This window comes from Dermochelys coriacea, chromosome 15 (assembly GCF_009764565.3).
Source record: "Dermochelys coriacea isolate rDerCor1 chromosome 15, rDerCor1.pri.v4, whole genome shotgun sequence".
NCBI lineage: Eukaryota > Metazoa > Chordata > Testudines > Dermochelyidae > Dermochelys > Dermochelys coriacea.
In genome coordinates this window covers 14,844,894-14,868,867 of record NC_050082.1, presented here as the reverse complement: position 1 = coordinate 14,868,867, position 23,974 = coordinate 14,844,894, and the positions used below count along the sequence as shown (strand labels likewise).

General features: G+C 36.3%; 1 protein-coding gene and 1 long non-coding RNA gene across 2 annotated transcripts in view; one reads left to right on the top strand and one right to left on the bottom strand.

Annotated features, from left to right (window-relative positions):
- Positions 1-1,669: 1,669 nt before the first annotated feature.
- Positions 1,670-23,974, bottom strand: part of MAPK1 (mitogen-activated protein kinase 1) — a 49,922-nt gene continuing 27,617 nt past the window's right edge. The window contains 7 exon segments of the mRNA XM_038373291.2: positions 1,670-5,874; positions 8,094-8,221; positions 9,706-9,815; positions 14,437-14,568; positions 15,545-15,659; positions 17,830-17,946; positions 22,122-22,311. Of these exon segments, the coding sequence (XP_038229219.1) occupies positions 8,105-8,221; positions 9,706-9,815; positions 14,437-14,568; positions 15,545-15,659; positions 17,830-17,946; positions 22,122-22,311 (781 nt within the window). The 3' untranslated portion in view covers positions 1,670-5,874; positions 8,094-8,104.
- Positions 20,744-23,974, top strand: part of LOC122456817 — a 61,716-nt gene continuing 58,485 nt past the window's right edge. The window contains exon 1 of the long non-coding RNA XR_006275902.1: positions 20,744-20,961. This is a non-coding gene — a long non-coding RNA (uncharacterized LOC122456817). The remainder of the gene's footprint in view (positions 20,962-23,974) is intronic.

The window sequence follows — 23,974 nt, the reverse complement described above, 5'->3', positions numbered from 1 at the left end:
GCTCCGTCAAATGGGCTAAAGACGTCAAAATACTCTTTTTAATGAAGAGGACAACTGTAGAGAATATTTGAGATTTAATGGAAATAACCAAATTCAAATACTTTGATTTCAGATCAGAATCCTACTGTACTGAAGACACTGATCCTACTGATATCAAAAGGTAATCAATAAAGCTTCCTCAGAGGATAACTGAGCTTGTTCTCTCCCTTACTGCATGCCTGATGAGTAAAACTTGTGCAAGCTGAACAGTCCTGAAGGAAATCCCTTCTAGGTATTTCAACCATCTGAAGTGCTGATTATGGACATCAGATTTACAGAAAAGATACAGCACCTCTGAATCTTAAACCCAAATCTTCTTTGGGTCTTTCATCTAATTATCTTGCTAATGCAGAAAAGAGCAATAAATTAAGATTTGATTTAATTAATATACTGCCTATTTCACCAGCCTACACTTCTAATTCTTCCCATTGCCTGACTGCAAATTGGACTTTACCTCTCGCTCCCTGATCCCCTGCTGCCTGGCTCCATGGAACAGCACAAGGAACATGCACGGTAATTCAGCTAACTACTACTTATGGAGATTGTCTTGTTTCAGGCTCTCTGCTGACAATCAGGCACCGCTGCATATTTATACTCATGTTTTCTAAGTTATCTGAACAAACTAAAAAACAAGAAACTGTTCAAGTGAAAGCTAGGATTCAGGAGCAGCTTCCATGCAGATTCCTTTGCTATGTAATCACAAAATACACTGTGCCAGTACAGCAGGCCAGGTCTGCACTACCGAGTTATGTCGATGAAAAGCAGCTAAGTTCACACTGCCCTCACCAATGTATTTCAAACCATGACCCTGACTCAACTCCCTTTTACACAGGCAAAACATTAAAAAATATCAATGTTAATAAAGTTAAACAGTATGATTAACAAAGAAAGATTAAAAAATAAAGCAGTAGGCATTAGGTTAACCAAAACAGACTAAAGATAAGAGATCTGAAGGAAAATGGAATAGGAATGTAATTACAACTCCTTTGCAACATGTCCAAGATCACAAGCAGAATTACAAGCCTGGCTCTAATTCTACATGGAAGCCAAAGAGTGGAACGCAAAAGTAACCTGGATCTGTTTTTCTTGTAACTAAAGCTAGTTTGAATAACTGTCACCCCAAAATGCTAGGTGTTGAATGTAACAACGAATTCCTCAACAGAGTTTCTTATACAAGTGTAAATCATGTATTAATATCAAGTATCTAAAGGACTAAAGAATCTGCATACATTGGATTTTATTTGCAATACCACGTATTCAACATTTACCTGAAAGCCCCTGATGCGTTTTTAACCCTATTGCTGCAAGCATTAAACGAAGGTCTGCCTACTGGTGGGGAATTTACCCTATCAACTTTTGGATGGTCACAAGTTCTCATTTCAACCAGGTATACAGCACTTATGTATGGGGGGCCCCCCAAAAACCCAAACATCAGTTTCCTGTATATTTTTAAACAATATTTGATTAATGTAGGTTACAGTCATCAATTAAAGGGTTAAACTGATAAAGTCCATTTTTAAATAATAAAACTGTAATAAGTTAACATGTATTGGTGGTTTGTAAAAAGATAGCAATTAGTATTAAAAAGTGAAATTCCACTCATTCTATATATGCACAATACTATGCTACATTGGTAATACAGGGACGCAATTTAATGATTTTCTTTGCATTTGTTTTACAAGAGTCAGATGTCAGAAACAAAGAGAACATTCAATTAAATGATTTTGAAAAAAATTATGCACGTTTACAACATCAAAAGAATCAAGACAATATACAAACCTTTGCTACTTACAATTGTTCTATACAGATTAACCAAATCACAAATAAGTCACAATATAAATGTTTAATTGTTACAATATAAATGAATAAGAACATACAGAAAATGATTTTTATAAAATTTTCCTTTGTTTTGTCTTTTAAACGCATCATTGTAACTAAGTTAGGTATGCAGGACTTTTGGGGCACATGACTAAGAAGGCACCAACAGTACAAAGCAAATACAAAGCAGTTTGAGGTTTTTTTTTTGTTTTTTGTTTGTTTGTTTTTAAAAGAGTGTTCTACACTGATACAACACAAGAAAAGGCAACAATATAAGTAAATCTCCTGGAACCTTTACAAATTTGTTCTGGATTTACAAAGATATTCCAACTTTTAAATTTCTTCCAATGCATCACATAGTTTTGATCGCAGCACATGCTACAAGTATCACTGTAAGCTTCATTTTACTAAATGTACACTTTTCATTATTTTAGTGTGATGTATTTCAATCACCACCAACTAAACCATTTGAAAGACCAATGTGTTCAAAACTTATGCAAAAGGATTGTTCAGTGCCTTTTTTAAGCTACTGCATTTACAAAAATATTTCCCCTAAAATTTGGGATTGCTCGAAGACACTGCTGTACAAATATAAAAGTACTATGCAAGGGACCCAAATCATGTGCATATCTGTGTCTGCGAGGACATATATTTATACCATATCACTATAAAATCAATCAATAAATTTATCAATAATCAGGGGGCTACATAAGCTACACTAACATAAGCAAATATATTAATAAAAGTTTATATCTACGGTATCGTTATTCAGCAGATTGTTTGTGACATGGTATAAATATATTGTAGCACATTACGGTGGCAGCAACAACAGGTTTTCCCCTCATTCATTCAATAAAGATAACTATGCTTAATTCATCTATGGTTTCATTTGGCCATGTAATCGTCCCCAACTCCTGAAAGCAAATAGTGCATTACACTGTTCACCCTGTATTGTGGATTGCACACTCCAAATTTTATATACTATCTAAAATATTGATATGAGGAACTTTGATGCCAAAGTCATGAAAGCAGAGCTCAAAAAGTTTATCACCAGAGCCACCAAAACAGAATTTCCTTGAATTACATGTTTATGTATTTGCATTTCTTTACCTATAAAGGTTGGAATGTTTTTGATAGTTCCGTTTACATTCCTTATAAGAAAAATGTCTTTACTTTTAATAGGCATATCATATGTGTTACCTCAATAACAATATGCCTTTCGGTTCTCCACTAGTGTATGGGAATTTTCAGAAACAATCTACAAATACACAGGATAGGCAAGAAAAATCAGGCATGAAGTGATGAAATAATTCACATAACAGTGTTATTCTAGGCACCTTCTTTTAAAGTATTCTCCAACCTGACAAAATCATGCTTCTGCAGTTGAGACAATGAGTTCAACTCAACATCATCCAATGACATTTTGATGAAGCAGTTAGTGGTTTCATGCCAATCTGATTCAGCAATAATCGCTAAGGAAGAAAGAGCCAAAGCACCAGATGTTAGTAAATCAAATCCATGGCTTCTCTTTTTTAGAGATGCAACTTGATGGTAAATTCGTAATACAAAAAAAATCTAATATTAAAAAGAAAATAGTCAAAAGATGAATGGGAAGGGGGTGCATGAAATAAGCTGCCAAAACTCTTCCTTAATAAGTTAAAGGTGAGGTGTTACAAACTAAATGTTTCAATAACAGTCTTCTTTCCATATTTTTCCAAATCAACTCCTGTAGTGACCATGATCATGCAAGTGTCCAAGAATCTAGATATAGTTTAGCTTTTAGAAACTGAGTGAGGAAAGTATTTTGGTAAAGATATAACGCGTAGACACGCCCAAAACAGATTTTTACGCTAGTATCAACAGTCAAGTGCAGTATTGTAGAAAAGTTGTTAGCATAGGCTCTATACCAGCAATTCAACGATCAACTTCGCAGTATTCTGATAATGCTCCTAATATATATTGTATTCATGGACCACAGGATTTTTCTAACAGAAAATGCCCTTTGAAGATGAATCCTTGTTTATTAAAAATTAGTTTTGGCAGACTACCACCACCTACAATAAATGAAAATTCAGAATTTTATATCTGGTAAGCACCCTTATAAACTGAGAATTTAAGTTAATGGCTTTCTAAATTATCTTGAAAAGCAGACAGAGAAGTGCTATGAGGAAGCCTGGGATAATATACCAGCAAGCATCCTTATATAGTACAATAACAAACGGAACCTGATTTTCATTCAAACACATTATCCAAAAGGATACCAAAAACTAATTCTTAATATTAATGTGAAGATGTAAGATTTAAATTTATTTCCATGAATTACAAGTGCATTTTATTCATATTAGCAGGCAGTCTTTATACAATCCGTTCTTCACTGCTGCCAAAATAAAGTGAGAAAAGACAGCAGAGAAATGAAAAGCTAAAAATAGAACTAGTTTTCCTAAGTTATTTGTTGAATAGCATTTCAGTTGAACACAATTCAGAGGTAACAATAGATTTTTTTTCAATCATAGGCATGTGGCACTTAGACAATCATCTTTGCACAGAAAGCTTTAACAGTCATGCGAGGGCACAGTAATTATTTTAAACAAGGCAAGTTTCTCACCACAGAGAGCAGTGGGGAAAGAAAAGGAGGCACTGCACTGGAACAGAACATCTAGGAAACTCCACATTATACAATTTCAGTAACAAATACTTGAAAATATCATTAAAAGGTATACAGTTTTAAACATGATTTAGTGCTAGCTTTGTTTGGCTGTCGTAACTCAGCATCATCAGAAAAGTTTGATAGTACTTGACAAGAGAACAGTACTTCACGTCACGAGTTCACAGAGGCTTGATTACAAATCATCATAATGTAGGTTGCAAGAAATTAACTTGAGATGCTGACGTGCAGTAGTAGCAAAAGTAAATTCAAACTTTCTCATTTAAAGATGCAGTGTTTCTCTCAGCAACAACCCTGAATGTTATTCATTAAATTCAAATGTTATATAAACTAATCACCCTCATTTGAAGCGTATAAAGTACATTGGTATATATAGTAAGTAGACTGAGTTTAGTAACAGCACATTTTGGTTTCTCTGCTTACTAATGCATATGGATGCCTTCTACTAAGGAAAACATTCATAATTAGGTAAATATACCATTGTGTTTTTTATTAATCTTTCAACACACAGTGAATAAATATATTAGTGAGCTGCCACTTCATTCTTTTTGCATAAATCTCGTAAACACTACATATAGCATGAACTTTGGAAGTACTATACCTCCAGAATGGTACAAGTATCCACAATCTTTTTAGAAAAGGCAGGGGAAATGTAGGATTTTTTTCACTACATAGGAAAAAATGTTCTAGATGGGTAGATGAATTCTGTTAACTAAGTTGTATTCCTAGATATTCACTAATATACTGTGTAGAATTTATGTACAGAATAAGAAACCTAAACAAGTGCATAAGCAAGATTAATGCAAATGTGGCCTATGCTGTAATCTGTAATCCCGTATATACGAATGAGTTCCCATTGTGAGTAAACGGTTACTGTATAAAGGCGAAGTGCAAAAAAATTGGGATGTCACTGACTTAAAGTGCCCTGAATAGTAGCTTTCCCTAAAAAAGGCCAGTGACTTCAGTAAATCAGAAAAACACAGTTCATGGTGCAAACTTCTATGGGTTAATGAGTTATCTGCTTGGTTAATGATACAGGAGTGAAAGGAACTACTGCATCTTTCAAACCAGAAAGCAAGCAGTTAAGTATGGTCAGCAGTGGGTGCACTTATAGTACAGTACTGCAACAGGTCAACAATGGGCATTATGGATAGGACTGTCAATAACAATTCTTCAGACTTAAAGAATTAATTGAAAGCATAAAAAGCCAAAACTACCAGTAACTGCCCTCCTGAATGGCTCAAAGGAGTTAGTGGATAAGCTGAGATAGGCCATAAGACATGACCAAGGATACAAGAACTGGGAAGAGGAACAGCAACGTTTGAGCATGCCCAGTCCTTTAAGTCCTTGTCCTACAAAAAAAAACAAAAAACAAAAAAAAAACCATGTTTAAATGAAGGAGATCTGAACAAGAAATTGTAATTTAAAGATAAGAAAAATTATCAGTGTTTCTGTATCTCACATACATGAATTCGGACTGACAAGTTGCAGCTAATCACAAAAGTCAAAGGCAGCAGTACCAATATATTTGTAAGATTTTCAAATTCCACCCTCTTTTGCCCTTGTTCTATAGAAGCTTTCCTGATGTTCAGACAAACTGTCTAAGAGAGAAAATTTTCAGAACTCCTAATATGAATTGATTTATTACTCACAGGAAACATACTAAACTACCAGGAGGATGTTCTTGATTGCTGTACCTGAGATGCAAAATTATTTACAAATAATGAAAGATTAAGAGAATCCTATTTCCGTACCCTCAGATCCACCAATCCAAACTGATGGAATCTTACTACCAGTACTAAAAATAGAATAGTGAGGGAGTTCAACAGGAACCAATGTTCTTAAAATGTATCACCTAACTGGAGGCAAAGCTATTCAAGCTTGCAGTACTCAGTTAAAAGGCAAATATGGGGAAACTATAGTTCTGCAGAGTTCTTTCAACAAGCCATTGCCTTGGTGGAATGTCCTAACATTTGCAGGACAGTCACCTTGGTAAACCTTCCTCAAGGAAGACTAGCATGTATAGTAGAGAAAACAGTTGATAATGACTACTACACAGGAAGATGATTTTTCAGGTAACAAACTACGTACATTCTTTTGTGAATTGAAGAATATCAGCTACTTTTATATAGGCTGTCAAAGCCAGAGACCAGTCTCAAGACAGTAGATTTTGAATCTCAGGGAATAGTGTAGGCTTGAGAAAGAAATTTAGACTCATCAAGACCACATACATTACAACACTGGGACTGGATTTGTCTTTCTGAATCATCCTTACCATCTGGCAACAGATGCACAGACGCAACTGTAAGGGAAAGATGCCTCTCTCATTGCCACTGCCCCAGACAAGCAGGGACACCCTCTATGGATAAGGATAGTGCTCAGGCTCAATAAATCCTTGGACTCTTTTTTGAGGCTACCAACAAGGATGTCAGTTGTGGTGGACAGCTGTTGAACTGGACTGATTAATACACTCAATTTTAATCAATCAATACACTCATAGGAGCACAGAACAGACATTTTGAGCTGTATTCACATGTTTGATCCAGAGGTAAAAGTTTATGTTTCATTTCCACTTCCATGATACAATCCAAATCTTCATTCAATGGCCTATTTAAAAGTACTTTAAATTATCAGTATCACAGAAAAATTTTAGTCAAAGATTCTCTGAGTAAATCTGAATAATTATGCAGGAAGTTGAGACTTAAAGTATATTAATGTAAAACTATTAAAAAAAAGAGGACTATTACAAAATAAGTCCAAGCAAGGAAAGATGTAGATAAAGGAGAGTGGGCAAGATTTTATAAACAAGTTACACATGAGGTGGATTGTTCCTGCAAATTTCAGTTTGGGTGGTTTTGAGGGGGGAGGGGGGGTTAATGTGCTATTAAAAACTATCAATGGAGAGAGTGAATAGCAATCAGCACAAAAGTACTTTGGACTAATCTTAATGATTTATACTGTCTTCATTTAATCAAAATGAAAATAAAATCTTTTAGATGTCTTTGAATAATATACCAAATATTCTGGAGGTATTTTCAAACAAACTGGGATGACTATCAATAAAACAGTCTTGTTGTGTTTAGGTCAATGATGTTTCCTCTTTACATTATATTACAACAATAGAAACATTAAATGTTTATTTTAAAAAATAGAAACAATCTAGAACAAGTTTTTGAAATATTTTAAGTTTACATTGATATTATGTTTTAAGAGATCTTTTCAATAACATTTGAACAACAGTGTTGCCATAGCTTTTGTTCAAGCAAGCTCCATTTCAGTTTTACTGTCACTCTTCTAATGTAATCTACAAATTAAATAAAAAGCATGTCAGAAATTGCTTGGATTCCCAGTAGGCATTTTAACATTGCAGAGAAAATTAAACCCATTTCTTTAAAACAGTATGACTGAGGTTAAATCAGTACTCTAAAAGAAATGACTAGATGCTAAAGGCTGCTTTACAATAGTAATGAAATGACAAGCTACGAGTTTTGCATTAATGATAACTACATGGAGTTCTATCATTCCTCTTTCTTTCTTTTACATGATTCATTACGATTATGGCTTTATGTACCTATGCACAATTTAAGATCGATATCCTGGCTGGAATCTAGCAGTTTCCTCAAAAATTAGTTCTTTCAGTTTTTCCTTCGGCAAGTCATCCAATTCCATGTCAAACTTGAAAGGTGCTTCAGCTACAGGCTTAAAAAAAAGGGGGAGGGGGGGGGAAGACAGACATTAGTATTTTTTTTAAAAAAAAACCCAGAAATTATCAATAAAATATTAAGACAGCAATTAGTCTGAAGTGGATAGCACAACAGACCGTCTCTTAATTAATTTTTTATATCAGATTCTACCAAGATTTAAATAATTTCTTAGTGAACAGCTATTCAAAACTTAAACCATATTGAAATATTTGAGTAAGTGAAAGCTTGTAGCTGAGTAGCTACCTGAAGACAAATTACAGAGAGACACTTAACCTTCCATTATAAACCCAATTTTGACTTCCACTCTCCCCTACGTCACCAAAACTAAACTAATCTTTCTGAAATTTCACTGGCAAGATCTTATGACGAGGCAGAATTTTTTCTGGAAAGTCGAAGGAAAATCTCAGCTACCTTGTTTCCCACCCCTTGGATGCATGGTAGTTCATTATGGGATAATAGTTCATAATAGGGGTCTTAGGTCTTTTTTCCTACTGTCTACCCAATATGTTTTTCATATTGCATCTAGAGAATGTGACAACACAACTGAAAAAAGCTAAAATAAATGAAAGTGGGAAAGTCATAGAAAAATTAGATTGCAAAAGTTAATCCAATTTTTTCCAAGCATTAAATACAAGTTCTAAATTAGGATTGAAGTTAAGTAGATCTTCCATAATGAAAAGTTAGTAATACTACCTTTCTCTAAATACAAGCAAATTTGCTTTCATTATAGCAAGATTTTACCTGCAAATATACTACACACACTATGAAATGTGCTCACTGCCAAGGCACCATCCAATTCAGAGTAAAAACAACAAATCTAACAGTCCTTTTGTTGTTTTTAAATTTTTTTTGTTTTGTTTTGATAGAAAGAAATACAGACACTACTTTGAAGGGGAAACTTTAAATTCAATTTGCAAGTACTCACCTAAACAATGAAATAGCAAGGGATTTACATAAGTGTCATTTATAGCTCTATTTCTGTAACTATACTTTAACACAAGCCCAATACAATTTTAAGTTTAGGGTTTGATTTGTCAGACAGTGCTTTTCATTGTCTAATAAAGTCATGCCTAAGTGTGACCAGACTCGCGTAGTATTTAAAGATTTCTGACAAGCTTTCAAATTTAGGTTTCCAGAATTAATCTACTAAATCCATACTAAGATCCCTAAAGAAAAATACCCAATTTAAAGTACCCATGCTGTAAAATTTTAGCTTACTACATTACTCGCCATTTATCCACAACAAAATATGCTTGTTCTAAAGTCCCAAAGGGAACTACAATTCAAATATTTCCTGGTATAAGCATTGTGATTTTTTTATATACACAGTGTACACACACAATTATAACAATTTTAAATACAGAACTCATTTAACTATTGGCAATTTTTCAAGATCCACTATACAAACTGTATCCTTAAAAGGGCTTCTCTGATTTCTTATACAATCATCTACAGTATTTATGTTAAAAAATCCTTTACCTCATCACTTGGATCATAATACTGCTCCAGGTATGGATGGGCCAAAGCTTGCTCCACTTCAATTCTCTTGTGAGGATTAAAGGTCAACATTTTATCCAACAAATCAAGTGCTAATAGGAGAAATAATTTTTTAAACAAAAAGTCAACATATGCTGCAAGTTCTATCATATTAAAAATAATATAAACACAAATATTGCCCTTTGTTTTAAATGCTAATTATAGTGTGAAGATGTTTCAACCTTACCCTTAATAGGAGCAGAAGAATAGTCAAATGTAGTTAATAGGAATGCCAATATTTTTATTTTATTACCCTTTTCATATCCTCAAGTTCCTATTCTCTGATCTCTGACTTCCTGTTCCCATTGAGAAGTCTCAGAATGCATTAGGTTTGCAATATTCATATCATCACAGGCCAGTACTAAAATAAAGAATGTGTCTCTAGGGATTCAGGAAGTCAACTTTATTCAGCACTGAATTCTTGAAGTCTTCCCCTCTCCGCCCACCAGTATCTTAGAAGCATAGATTAATGGTTTTATGGACTTTACAAACCTAGCACATTCTGTACCACTCAGAGTGAGTGCAAAGTCAACGAACGCAGAACAACCACTGTGGGGACATGCAAAACAGAGAGATTAAACCCCCTGGGTTTTAACTATGAATTTCTTCTGTAAAACAGTATGTCTGAATTCTGTATGCAAGTGGGTCCTATCCCTGAAGGAATGTTAAGGCAATTAGAACTGAATTATATGGCAGGCAACATTAGAAATTCCTACCAACTATATTTCAGACTAACTTAAATAGCTGGTGACACTATAAAAAACGATTAATAACCTAAATACTAGTCCTTTGGTAACATAGGCCCAGCATGCTTTCCACTTAACCAGTTCTCTTCTCAAAACTATGGTTCTGATTCCTGATTTGTGGGCGAACCAGGAATTGACCAACATTGGTTCAATGAAAAATGTACATGTAATGACCAAATTTTTCTCATAATTGCTCTGACAATTATGTATATGTGGGATGCAACTAGCAGGATTCAACAATAGGGAGAGAAAGAATCAAGTAGTCTTTCTACAAAACTCATTTTAGGACTTTTACCAAATGAGTCAGATAAATCAAGCTTAATATTTGGTAAACATATGAATTGAAACATGTAGCAGTTTTGCTTATTTCCATAATTATTGCATGTCAGCAATCTTATGAAGCATGCTTTGAACTCTAGTGAAGGATAGTTCCTTGTTGGTTGAATGTCTCTCATATACATATATTTTGTAGTTCACCTGGTCACTTTGTCATTAGCTACTTTCTTTCCTTTACACCGAGTGAATTGGATAGACTGAAGTTCAATTGCCCATGCTACATCCAGGTTACCAAAATTTTGGGGGATGTGATTAACTGGACCAACGTATAACCTCCTGAGCTGTACTAGGATATTGGGCTAGAACATTTCTAGAGTTCCTGTGTGCATAATTGTCCTTGTGAAATATACCCGATTCACTACTGAGAATATTTAACTCAGACACTGTTCTGGCAAAAGTTGGGGAGCTAGATTCCATCTTCATAGTTAAAATAGGGGATTGGCGCATACTTGTAAACCCAGACAAATTCTAAAATGGATACAATCTCAACTAGCTATTGCACTGTGTTCCATTTTAGGAAACTAGCCCTACACAGATGCCTGGAAAAAACGCTCTTTCCTGTACCATCTGATTATTGTATTCAGAGCTGTGAATCGTAAGCCACAGTAACTCAGCTTCCTGTCTGCTGACACTGTCCCATAGAAATTTGAATCTCTGGTCTGGAGGGTTCGGTGATTCATTCTGCACTCTGAACTTATGCTGAATCTAAGCTTCATCCACAAGGATGAAACTGATAATTTCCTACCTTGCCCTCCAGATTTTAGAAGCATGTACATGCTCTACTAATATGCTCTGTAGTTTAACCTGCCTTTTAGGACACAATGTTTCTTCTGCTTCCTGCATTAGAAACTGGCTTGTTCTTCTTGTCTGTTTACTTATATAACCTTGAAGTTGTCAGGTATATCTGACATCATGATAGAGTCTTGCTGCCACTAGCTCCATCCTGTTTCTAATTCTATTGTTCTTGTGATGTGATTGCTTCACAACTCTTGAACAGATTTCAGAGTAGCAGCCGTGTTAGTCTGTATTCGCAAAAAGAAAAGGAGTACTTGTGGCACCTTAGAGACTAACAAATTTATTTGAGCATAAGCTTTCGTGAGCTACAGCTCACTTCATCGGATGCATTTCGATGCATCCGATGAAGTGAGCTGTAGCTCACGAAAGCTTACGCTCAAATAAATTTGTTAGTTAGTCTCTAAGGTGCCACAAGTACTCCTTTTCTTTTTGCGAACTCTTGAACAGAGTATCTTCCTAGATGGACTCCCCTGTGTGCAAGTTTAGCACCCATTGTTACAGTTTCTTTCACCGAGATTTGGGAGTGGAAACTGCATAATCTGCTGCTCTGATGGCCAATCTGAAGAGGGGTGTACTGGAAGTAAAGCAGCTATTCCTTTTTTCAGATGCTCTTAAGATGGATCCTAAAGGTCAAAATGAAGCAATGCATTTTTTTTTCAAAGGAAGGAACACTCAGGGATGCTGAGGGAAAAACTTCCGGCACCTGTGCAGGTGGCAACCAGACACACCTAATATGGAATGGACATAAGCAAGCACTCGAAAAAGAAAACTTCATTCTGACAATGCATCTCTATCTTGAAACACAAAACACAAAACGATATTTAAGGTATTTTTAAGATGACTATCACTTTGGTAGCTAAGCAGTTCTGGGTCAGACAAAATCTGCCAATCTTATCAAACTGTACGATTTTGTGATGTACACAAACATCCAACAGGAACAGAGATGAGATTACCAAAACCCCTTTCATTTGTGACCTCCAATGAGTTCAAAATTGAACTGGGGTCTCTGGGTTCAAATTCAATTCCAACACTTAGACAACTAATTTTTAGCATATTAACTCCTTGGTGATGGAAAATTGAGATTTCAATTTTATATACTGAAGTCAAATTCATTGAAACCAATTTTGGGAAATATGGATGCTACAGCCAATGAGTTTAAAAAGGAGGTCATCATCATCATGTTCTTATTACGCCTCTGGCATTTAGGGCAGCATTGAAGCTCCTCCACTCCTGCCTGTTTTTGGCAAATCTTTCAATGATTCCCCAGTTGTGCCCCAGGTTTTCCAGCTCGGCTTCCACAGCTCTTCGCCATGTTGTTTTTGGGTGGACTCAATTTCGCTTGCCTTCAGGTGTCTATTTATTGCTACTCTGGTGATGGAATCAGTTTCCATTTGAAGCACATGACCGATCCATCTCCAATGCCTCCTGGCAATGATGATGCTCAGATCCTCTTGATCTTGGTTTGAAATTGTTCTGGGCCAAAAGATACAGAGGATTTTTCTGAGGCAGGTTGTATGGAATGACGACAGTTTCAACATGTCGTACTTTCTCATTCCCCAGCATTCTGCACTATAAAGTAGTGTTGAAAGTATGCAGCTCAGATAAACCTTCAGTTTGGTTTTGGTGTTGTATTTTGATGATTTCCAGACTGTATTTAAGTTCCCGAAGGTGTTCCTGGCTTTATTGATTTTGTTCTGGATGTCCTGGCTTGTTCCACCGTCCTGGCTGATGGTGCTGCCCAAGTATGTGAATGTTTCTACATTGGTGAGAACAATCCTCTATCCGTGGTGATGGTGAGGCAATATTAAAGGTCATGATATCAGTCTTATTATGGTTGATTTTCAGTCCAATTTGCTGGCTGAATGCGTTGAGTTGAGTTGTTTTTTCTTGTATATGGTGCTGGGTATGTGATAGAGTGACATCATCTGCAAAATCCAGGTCTTCAAGGGATGAGAAGCATGTCCATTTAATGCCTTTTGGCATGTCTTCTGTTGTACACTGCATTACCCAGTCAATGGCAATATTGAAGAGGATTGCAGACATGACACACCCGTGACGTACTCCTGTTTTGACTTCAAAACTGAGCTCACTGTGATCAACACTGCATGTAAAGTTGAAATAGAAGCTTTGGATGATTTTGATTATATGGAAAGCAATTCCATATGCCCGCAGAATGCACCATAGGCTGGTCCTGTAAATGCTATCAAAAGCCTTCTCAAAGTCTATGAAATTTATGTAGAGAATGCCGTTGCCATTCTAAGCACCGTTCTATTATGTTTCGTAGAGTGAAGATCTGGTCTGTGCATCCACACCCTTTCTGAAAACCAACTTGCTCTTTTCTGAGAAAGTTATCAACTGCCTCTGATATATGCTGGACTATGATCTTACACAATACTTTGCTTGGCACAGATACACGTGTGATACCATGCCAGTTATTACAATCACAGAGTTCCTTTCTTTGGTATCTTCACTATAACCCCATTGGTCCACTCATCTGGCACTTTTTCCTTTTCCCAGACTGATGTAAATAGAGGGGCCAGGATAGATGCTGCTAATTTAAGATTAAAAAGGAGGTAAAAGTTGATAAAAAAAACTGTCATGCTTATCTATAACATTAAAATGAGATTTTTTTTTCAAAGCAGTTTAAGAGATTTGGATGCCAAATTCTCATTATCTTTACTAAGAACTGTGTACAAATCCCTAAGCAGTTCTGAAAATCCCACCGTTGGTTGCTTTTTGTGCTGCTTTCCATCATTAAAAATCAAGACAAGTGTAACGTAGCAAAAATATAAAATACCTTTGGGGTCTGCATTTGGAAACAACCTGTTCCATGGTACCTTAATTTTGTGTGGCAGAGAAAGCAAGTAGTTTCTGGCCTTTAAATTGATTATACAATTTAAGTCTTCTTGAGAAGGAGATCCAAGTATACCTAAAAAATACAAAAGAATTTCATTCATATGGAAAATATATTGAAACAGCCACATTACAAGCTTTTGATAAGACTAAAAGATTTCTGCTTTTACTGTATTATTACTGCTCAGATTTATTTTTTAAAAAAGTGATAGATGAAGTAATTTGATACAAATAGCTTTCACAAACAATTCTGACCAGGTTTCATCGTCACCCACAGACATTTTTATATTAGACTTGTATCAGTCTGTGATGGAGAATTGATTTTTGATCAGCTTATAGAAAAATAGGTACTATCAAAAATTAAATGAGCTAAATTTGATTCTCAACAAGTGAACTAAAAATGAACCTCAATTTTTATTTTGTAATAGTCAATTTAATATCATCATCATCATCATCAATACAATAAAGAAGAGATCATCTCTTCAGTCTCCAGAAAAGTTATTTGACTTAAACAAGTGGCTTGGACTGTTCACTAGTAGAGCGATACTGTATGAACCCTTCTTTATAATTATTATTACTGATTTATATATGTGATAGCATCGAGAGGATTCAATCAGGCTAGAGGCCCATTACTCTAGATGCACAACGTGATTATAACAAATAATGGGAGGGAAGGGAGAGAGGGAACAAGGATAACAATAAAAATATCCCACATTTACATAGGCTTATAACATGCAGAACTTTATGGTTGTAAACCAGTTAAAAATATTTTCCGATATAAGTAAGATTTAGCTATCCTCAACTGCCCTTCAAACTAGGTTGATCATTTCTAGAAGGCATCACAACAGAAATATGTAGATGGAGAGAGCAGTGGTCTTGCAGAAATCTTCAGGAAGCGGATTCCATACATATAATACAGTGGAAGAAAGCATGGAGACAGCTGTTGGAGAGGTGGATAAATGGGTGGCTAAGCCTGGTATTGTTGGTAGGGATCCACCAATGAGGTAAGAGGCAAGTGTGGAAACAGAAACTACTTTTTATAAAAAGCTTACCAAGGATATGGTTCAGCTGATCAAGGTAATGTTTTCCTGGAAAGATGGGTCTGTTGGAGAGCATCTCTGCCAGAATACATCCTACAGACCAGATATCAATAGACTTGGTATAACCCTGAGGGGGAGGAGAAAAGAAGCCCTTTTGATATTTCATTGTATAATTAACACAGTAACAGGTTATATGTGCTAAAGTACTGTGGTTTTGAAAGATAAGGCACCAGTGTAATTTAGTGATTTAGATGAGTCACGCGTAAGACATCATACTGTTATATAATTATTCTTGTGCAGCGAGGAATAATCAAGCAATGTGTGTCAAAAATATGAGTGAAAGTAATGCTTTACTTGGAGAAGAAATGCACAATATTTCTTAATCCAGAAGAGATCATCTCTTTAAATTTAGTTGTAGCTGTTGCCAATTCAGTTTGAAAACTGAATGTATTTTTGTGAATTCTCTGATTTCAGGGCCTGTCTACATAATAGATTTTAATAATGTTTAGCTGTCATAGAACACCTTGTAACCGTAGATCGTACCAAGTTTGATTTTACCAAAATTGTAAGTAACTTACACAATTATATATCGAAATGTAAGAACCATAGTGCCCAGAAGCATGTTGCATATTTCAAATACACACACATGGTCCTTTCCCCAAAGCTTCTACAATCAAAGTATTAGGCCACAAAATATTCAGAGTAACAAGCCTTTGGATTGTGAGTTGGTAAAAAGAATAAGGAAGGACAAAAGTTACAAAAATAAGTTTACCTGGTTACTTTAGAGCCATAGTATAAGCGCCATAGTATATTTACATACATATACATATACACACACATATATATATATATATCACACATATACATACACACACAAACATGTATAAATGGTTTTGGGTATACAGAATTTTGTAAAGAAATCATGTGACATCTTACACAATTTAAAAATTAATTAGCAGGCTTTTAGGAGGGTGAGGTGTGAGAGGCAAGAGGAAATTGGGAGGATATGGCAACAGAAACAGACAGCTATTGTGCCTTGAAGTGACCTGTGAGGTGCTGATATCAGGAGGGTGAGCAGCAAGGGTCCAGCTGTTCTGAAGCTGTGCTACGGTTGAACTACCTGCTTCTATGAGCCACTTGGAGAATTCTGGGTTTTGAAATACCAGCCCCTGATGGTTGGTAGGACTGGTGCAGGAGATGTAATATGGGACATGGTCTCCCCAGCTCATGGGGGAAGGGCACTGAACAAGGTTCCACTCACACATCCCTACTTCACTTCTGCTGTGAGCCACGAGGGAAGCGTACCATGTGTTTACTTTGCTAGTGATCTTGACAGATTTCCAGGCTCTAGAAAGCTTCTGTTATGTTTCTTCTGCTGTGTATATAGGACCTAACCAGGTTAGTTAGAGCTAACTCTCAGGTGTCTGCTTAGGAAGACACCACAAAAATGTGAAAGACCACCTACAACCCTCTGCCTCTGGCACAAGCAGATGGGACAAGAGGTAGCCCAGACTTACCCAGATTGCACTGTTACAAACATGGCTGTGCAGCATAGGTGGTGTGGGCAGTACACCATGGTTGATACATAGTTGTGCCAGGAAAAGTCCTCCTGCACAGACATATTGAATCATGTTAGCTGTAACCGTGTCAGATAAACATATCAAAGCCTGGTTACACTTAACATGGTTCTGTCTACAGTGTAAAGTAACTAATGTGCTAAGCAATTAAATTCCATGAGGAATGTAATATGTCCAAGAAAAAGTGCTATATGCATATTTAAATTGGAATCTGGTAATCCTCTTGCTATTAGATTGAAGTTCTCTCTGAAACATGCTAACACAATTCTGGGAAACCTCGACTAGCAGTAAAAAGGGTAAAAGGAGCAAGTGATAATTTGCAATATTTGGTTTTCAAACTTAAAACAAAAAGGAACTGAAGTCCTATGGCCTTGCTGCTGATACACCAAAATTCTAATCAACTCCCACCTCCTCTCTTGGAAAACTAGAAAAAATGTGTACTAGACTACATAGAATATAAGCACTTCATATATAAAGCAGTACTGTATACATTAATGCAGGCGTTTGCTAGCCTGCACAAACAACCAAGTCAAACCCCTTACATTTAAAATCTTCTATTGGTTCTGGCAGTCTTCTTGGTGAAGACATCTTAAGCACTATTTAAGTTGCTCAGTAGCCAGCAATGACATGAACAATATGATTTAAAGGGAACTCTACTGTAATACAAATCTCGGCTATCCTGTAGCATACTTTCCTTGTTGGTCCATCTACAGTCCTTACCTTAGAATTCAACATAATTTCAGGTGCTCTGTACCAACGTGTGGCTACATATTCCGTCAGGAACCCTGTGTGATCATGATCTGGATCTGCGACACGAGCCAGTCCAAAGTCGCAAATCTGGTTTTAAATTAAAAAAACAGTACAAGAAATACAAATTTTAATGTTATAATTCATCTTAGTTACTACCCAAACTATCTTCCCTCAAGCCATTGTAAGGCTATAAGTCATGCAATGATAGGGTAATTTTAACATGTAAATTTGTTTTCTCCATATCTAGAAAAATATATAGATTAAAAACATAATTTAACTAATCTAAACAAAGAAATTATGAATATTTTGCATTCACATGCTGCCCGGTCATGAAAAGATTTCAAAGTGCTTTATAAAGAATGAGTTAAGCTTCATAACTTTTGTATGAGATAGGCAAGTATCCTCATTTTGAAGATGAGGAAATCAAGGCACAAAAGTTTAATATTATTTGCTCATATCACACAATGAGTTTGTGGAAAAGCCATAAACAGAACAGAAATTGACTAATTCCTGAATTTTAGGTGCAGGCCTATTATCTTGTAGCTGGGTTGGGAGAGAGAGAATAATTGGATATTAGCAGAACCACTTCCTGCTCATTAATGGTTTTCTATGATCTATATACTGCACACTGCTAGTACTTCCTCTGCATAGTTCTGTACTTCTCTTTTAAGAAACTATTGCCACCACAATGCAGTCAATGCAACAGAGGCATACTACTGAGCCATGAGATAGCGGTAGACTGGGGAGAATGCAGACTGCTGAGGAAGGGAAAAGCTGCAAAAAGATCATCAACCTTTTGGGCAGACACACCCAGTGCTTAATTTGTGCCAGGGCTAAGCCCCAGTACCTCTAGGCTTGGCATTTCACAGTCCCGGCACCTTTGGGCTTGCCACATCAGTGATGGAAAAAAAAAAAAAAAAAAAAAAAAGATTGCTCGAGTCCTGGTACCTCTTTCATGACATATTAAGTATTGGACAAACCTAGATCACAACAATGAGAAGCAATTCTTATCCAGACTGCAAAATTCAGCAGAAAGTGGGAGATCGCTTTTGTCTATCTTCTGGTGAAGACACTGTAGAAAGTTGAGCTCTAGCTGATGGAGGGAGTGGCAAGCCTTAGGAATGAGGGAGGTCATTCCAGGCACATTTTGAAAAGGATGGTGCTTGCTACAGACTTTTTCCCTTTTCCAAGGCAGGGGAGGAGGAGAAGAAAAAAAGGTGAAAGGGCCACTTTTTGTTTTTGTAAGAGAATGGAAGAAAATGGAAAATTTAAAGACAGACAGTTCTCTGGGAAACTGGCCAACTTCTAATGTCTATTATCTCACTGGGCAAGTGACTGGCTCATTGAGTGACTTGAGATTCAGCCACATGAGTAAGCTTTCACTTCTCCTTCTTGAGGAACAGTTTACAAAATGGAACAGTCTATACAAGAAGTTTATCACAGAGGAACTTTCTCTCCATCAGAGAACCACTATGGCTATGGGTAGAATATTTCCTCCCAGATAAACTACCAATATACAGAATGTGCAGGATAATGAAACAAAGATAAATATAGACAATGAAGTGGGATTTTTCCCTAGAATTGTTATATATACTTAATTGTGAATTCAAGAAAAGGAAATGACAATTCCTTACTTCTTATCTTGTAGTCAAAAATAGATTATGTAGTATTATGTAGAAACTCAGGAGGCCTTATCAAGGAGAAACATCTCCCTCTCCAGATGCAAAGTGTCAACAATAATCCTAAAATTATTTCTTCTATCCTTTATTCTGCTTTTCCATTTTCTGATGGAGGCTGATTCTTGACAATTTACATTTTTTTAAATGTAATTCTTAATGTAATCACCAACAAAAATTTTCCTTTTAGGATTATATCAAATGTTTGTAATAGGCTGGTGACATTTGGAAGTAAATAGTGAAGTATGACAGGAGAATCACATATGGTCAGTTACAAAAAAACAAATTAAATTATGCATTGTGGCACCACAATACAGACCCTAAGTTCTCAGCAGTAAAAACAGAAAAGTTTTTCAAGTAAAAAAGTTGCTAGTCAGGAAAAAAAGAATGGTTGCAGCAACTGAAAGTCTCACTTTCATTGATTAGAGAGCCTTTGGTAAGAGGCTTGAGCAAACAGTATAAATAAATAGGATTGTCTCCAAGAGAAAAAAGCCGCAGCTAAGTTCAATGGCATGAGTTAAACCATATTTAAGGGCTCAATGAAGTTACTTTGCTAGCATAACCTGAAGAAATAGTAACTACTCTAAAAGTTTCATTTCACATTGTTAGAACCCCAGTTCCCGAGAGAAGCCACTAAAGATGCCTCTCCCTCCTTTCGCTATTCAAAAATATCCAAACACTGCTATCTCCAAAGGTTATACCTTATACCCTCCACCCTAGAGGGAGCTGTTCCTCTAAAAATGTTTGATTTTTTAAAATGCAAAATTATTCTATTTCATTTTATCCATGATTTAAATCCATCTATAGCTATCATTTTACAGATGTTTAGATACAAAGACACAAATAGGCCAAGGGTCAAACTGTCCAACAGTCATGCCCATGATCATGCCACTTGTGCTAGGATCTAGTAATGCATTGCTAGTCTGCTGCCAAATAGCTGTTTTTTTTCACAGCCCTGTTGTTCAACCATATACATAGTAACTGTTCAGAAGCATGCTCTTTGGAGCTGGACTGTCTTCCGTGTTTGGAGAGCACATAACATAGTTAAATAGTCCTGTAGTGCCTGAAGTACCACTGGGAATAAATAGGATTAGTGCTCACAAAAGTCACATTCCACGTATTTCTCTTGGCTCATGCCTCTCGACTTTCTTTTTTATGACTTTCTTTCTAGGGTCAAAATGGCACCTGTTATCCCTTGAGGGTACACACGGACTCTTCTACTGCTGCCAGCCTCTACCTTATAGGAGGCTGAAGATTTTTACCAATGCCTGTTTCCTTCCTTAAAGGAGAAGGTGTCTCCAAGGGTGGCTGAAACCCCAGAGCAAGGGGTCAGAAGACACCAGCATAGGACCAATATTCCAGTATCACTTGCCTTCCATGCATTATGGGACTGGGAGGGGCCAGCTAACAAAAGCAAGAACTCAAGGTAAGCACTCCAGTAATCAGTGTTTGGGATGAGCAAGTACACAGCTGAATGGCAGAATGATTTTTCTTAAAACTAGTTGTGACAAAGTTATAAGCCTAGTTACTGGGCTTATATTTTGAAGACTGCCTTTATAAGATAACTAGAGACATTTTTTAAAAAAAGCTTAATTAGGTGGAGCAGAGCTTGTAACATTAGACCGACAGTTTAACATCAAAATAGAGGCTTAATTTTTTCTATACTCCCATAATTCTTGATGGAAAGGGCATTTTAAATTAAACTCTTTCCGAGAAGTTATTTTCTAGGCATAGACTACTCCTGAGGAGTTTCAGGTGCCAAAAAAAAAGTTTCTTAGGAAGTTAGTGGGAGAGTCAAAAATCTGCCTCAAGGTGGCAACAGTTTTTTTGGCCTTAAATATATAGTCATTACTTGTGGTTCTATATTATCCTATGCTTTGGTTCACCAAAAGTGGCTGTCACTGTTTTCATTTGATAATTTTAAGGGGAGGTGAGAAAAAAACAAATCAGTGCATCTCTGTCTATATACTACAGGATACATTTAAGATTACACTAATTAACAGGGGTTACTTGAAAGTAAAATGAATGTGTTTACGGAAAGGATAGCTGATTCACAGGTGAGAAAGTTACAAACTATTATGCAGAAACCAAGTCTAGCACTAGTTTACAAAGACTGTTCTTTAACAAAAGCTGGTTTAGCAATGTTATCAAGAAAAGCTCACATTATTCACAACAAAAGTTTCACGACTACAGCAAGTAGTTTATTAAGTCAGGGGTTGTCAACTTTTTTCTTTCTGAGGCCCCCACATGCTATAAAAACTCCACAACCCAGCTGTGCCACAACTGTTTTTTTTTAGGGAGTAACAAGCAGGGCAACTGCCTGGAGCCCCACACCACAGAGAGCACCATAAGCTAAGTTGCTGAGGCTTCTGCTTCAGCCCCAGGATGCAGTCCTGCGCAGAAGGACTTCAGCTTTCTGTCCTGGGCCCTAAGAGTCTTACACTGAACTTGAGGAGCCCCTGAAACCTGCTCGCGGTGCCCCAGGGCGCCTCAGACCTCTGGATGAGAACCACTGTATTAAGTCATTGTACAAGGGAGTTTAATTTGGCTGAAAAATGACTAACTTGCAAGAAGGTTCCAACTAACCTTGAGATCACAAGTGGTGTTAAGCAGCAAGTTGGAGGGTTTGAGGTCACGATGCAGCACATTGGCTGAATGAATATATTTTAACCCTCTCAGGATCTGGTAAAGGAAATAACAAATGTGGTCGTTGCTGAGGTGTTGAGTCTTTAAGAGCTTGTAAAGATCTGTTTCCATGAGATCTTGCACAATGTATCTGTAAGCCACTGGATGTAAGGCAGCAAACAAATCCATAACCTCATTTTAGATATCCATGTAATGTGCTATATGAACTATTCATTTTTAATTTCAGAATTTAAAATTACTGCCAAGCCACAAATTTTGTCTCACTGTTTCCTTTATTTTTACTTTAACAATCACAAAACAATTTGGATATTTTTGATTTTAAGATTTGGTTTAGATCAATCTGTTCAATGATTCAGTTGTTACAGGATTAAGAAACTGGTACATAATGTGTCAGCTAATCATAATAAAACTCTTTCATATAAGAAGTTTATTTTATTTGGCTCTGAACATGAGAAACTGTGCGTCTTCAGAGGATTCTTCTCTGCCAAAAAGTGAATACTCTAGTTTAACAGGTGATAAAACTATGAGGAAAAAAAGACTTTTGTATTCAGTATTAAATAAATGTCAAAGAAATAAAGCTTAGAAGATACCAATTTCTGACCTAAGCTTCTCATGTCCAGAAACCAAATTCCCTCTTGTATTGTATATTTGTCATGCTGGATCAATCAATCAACACCACATCTTTTACACCTAGTACTGTATTTTCAAGGCAGATTCTTCCATCCCAACCTGAATCGCATCTCACCTGCTCCCAGTTCATCCCCCCTTAAGGTACCTCTTAGAGAGAAATATCTGGATTTGTAAATCAGAACCACATAATCCCAATGCAAAAAACTGGCCTTTGTTTTTTGCAACAAACAACAGTCAAGGTAAATCAAATAGCAATAATTAGTTTTCTTTCCCTAAATCATCATATCCCTTTGAACTCTCAGACCCAGATGGAACACTATCTGCACTCAAAGTACTGTTATTCTATACTGCTTAGAGAAGAACTGAAGACACTTTATACCAATGTGTAAGTCTTCCAACTTTGGCTTCACCTCATGCTAAACACATTATTATGCCAAATTTTCCAATGGGAGGCAAACTGGGTATAAACAACAAAATCCAGTTGCACATATCAGGTACATTTAACTGCCTGTGAACAGATACAGAATTTTTCATATACAGCAAGTACAGCTGGATTTTTGCAGATTTATCCTTTCAGCTCACCTTTGAAACAGTCTAGATCATTCAAGACAGGGGACTCAGGGCAGTTACATCTCCCCACCGCAAAGTATACAGCTACTCTGCCATTACTGTTCCAGAGGTACTAGGCTTTATTTTAGGATCAGTAAGGGTTGAGCCATTCAATCTAGTTTTAAGATAAAGTGGCTAGATAAACTAAAGACATCTAGGCAATGCTAGAATCTCGATCTAGGATTTAGAGGAAAACCATCAGAACACTATTTTTGGACCTGTTCATGTAAAAGCTGGTGTTCCCCTTAGGAATGAAACCAGAGACTATTTGAAGACTTCTTACTGTGTAGTATCAAATACAAAATGCAATGCTGGATATTCTGACATTTTCTGAAATAATCTAACCTGGCAGAGGCACACTAACACTACAGACTGGAATAAATAAGTCAACTAGAAGAAGGTATTTAACTTTTTTTTATAATGGTTGTAGGATGAGATATATATATTGGTAATAACGTCATTACAGATTGCAAACAGAACTCAAGTTTTACTAACGTGACAAAGCTTTCCTTTCAGTTTACCAGAGCACAGCAGGTAAATTCTTATCACAATTT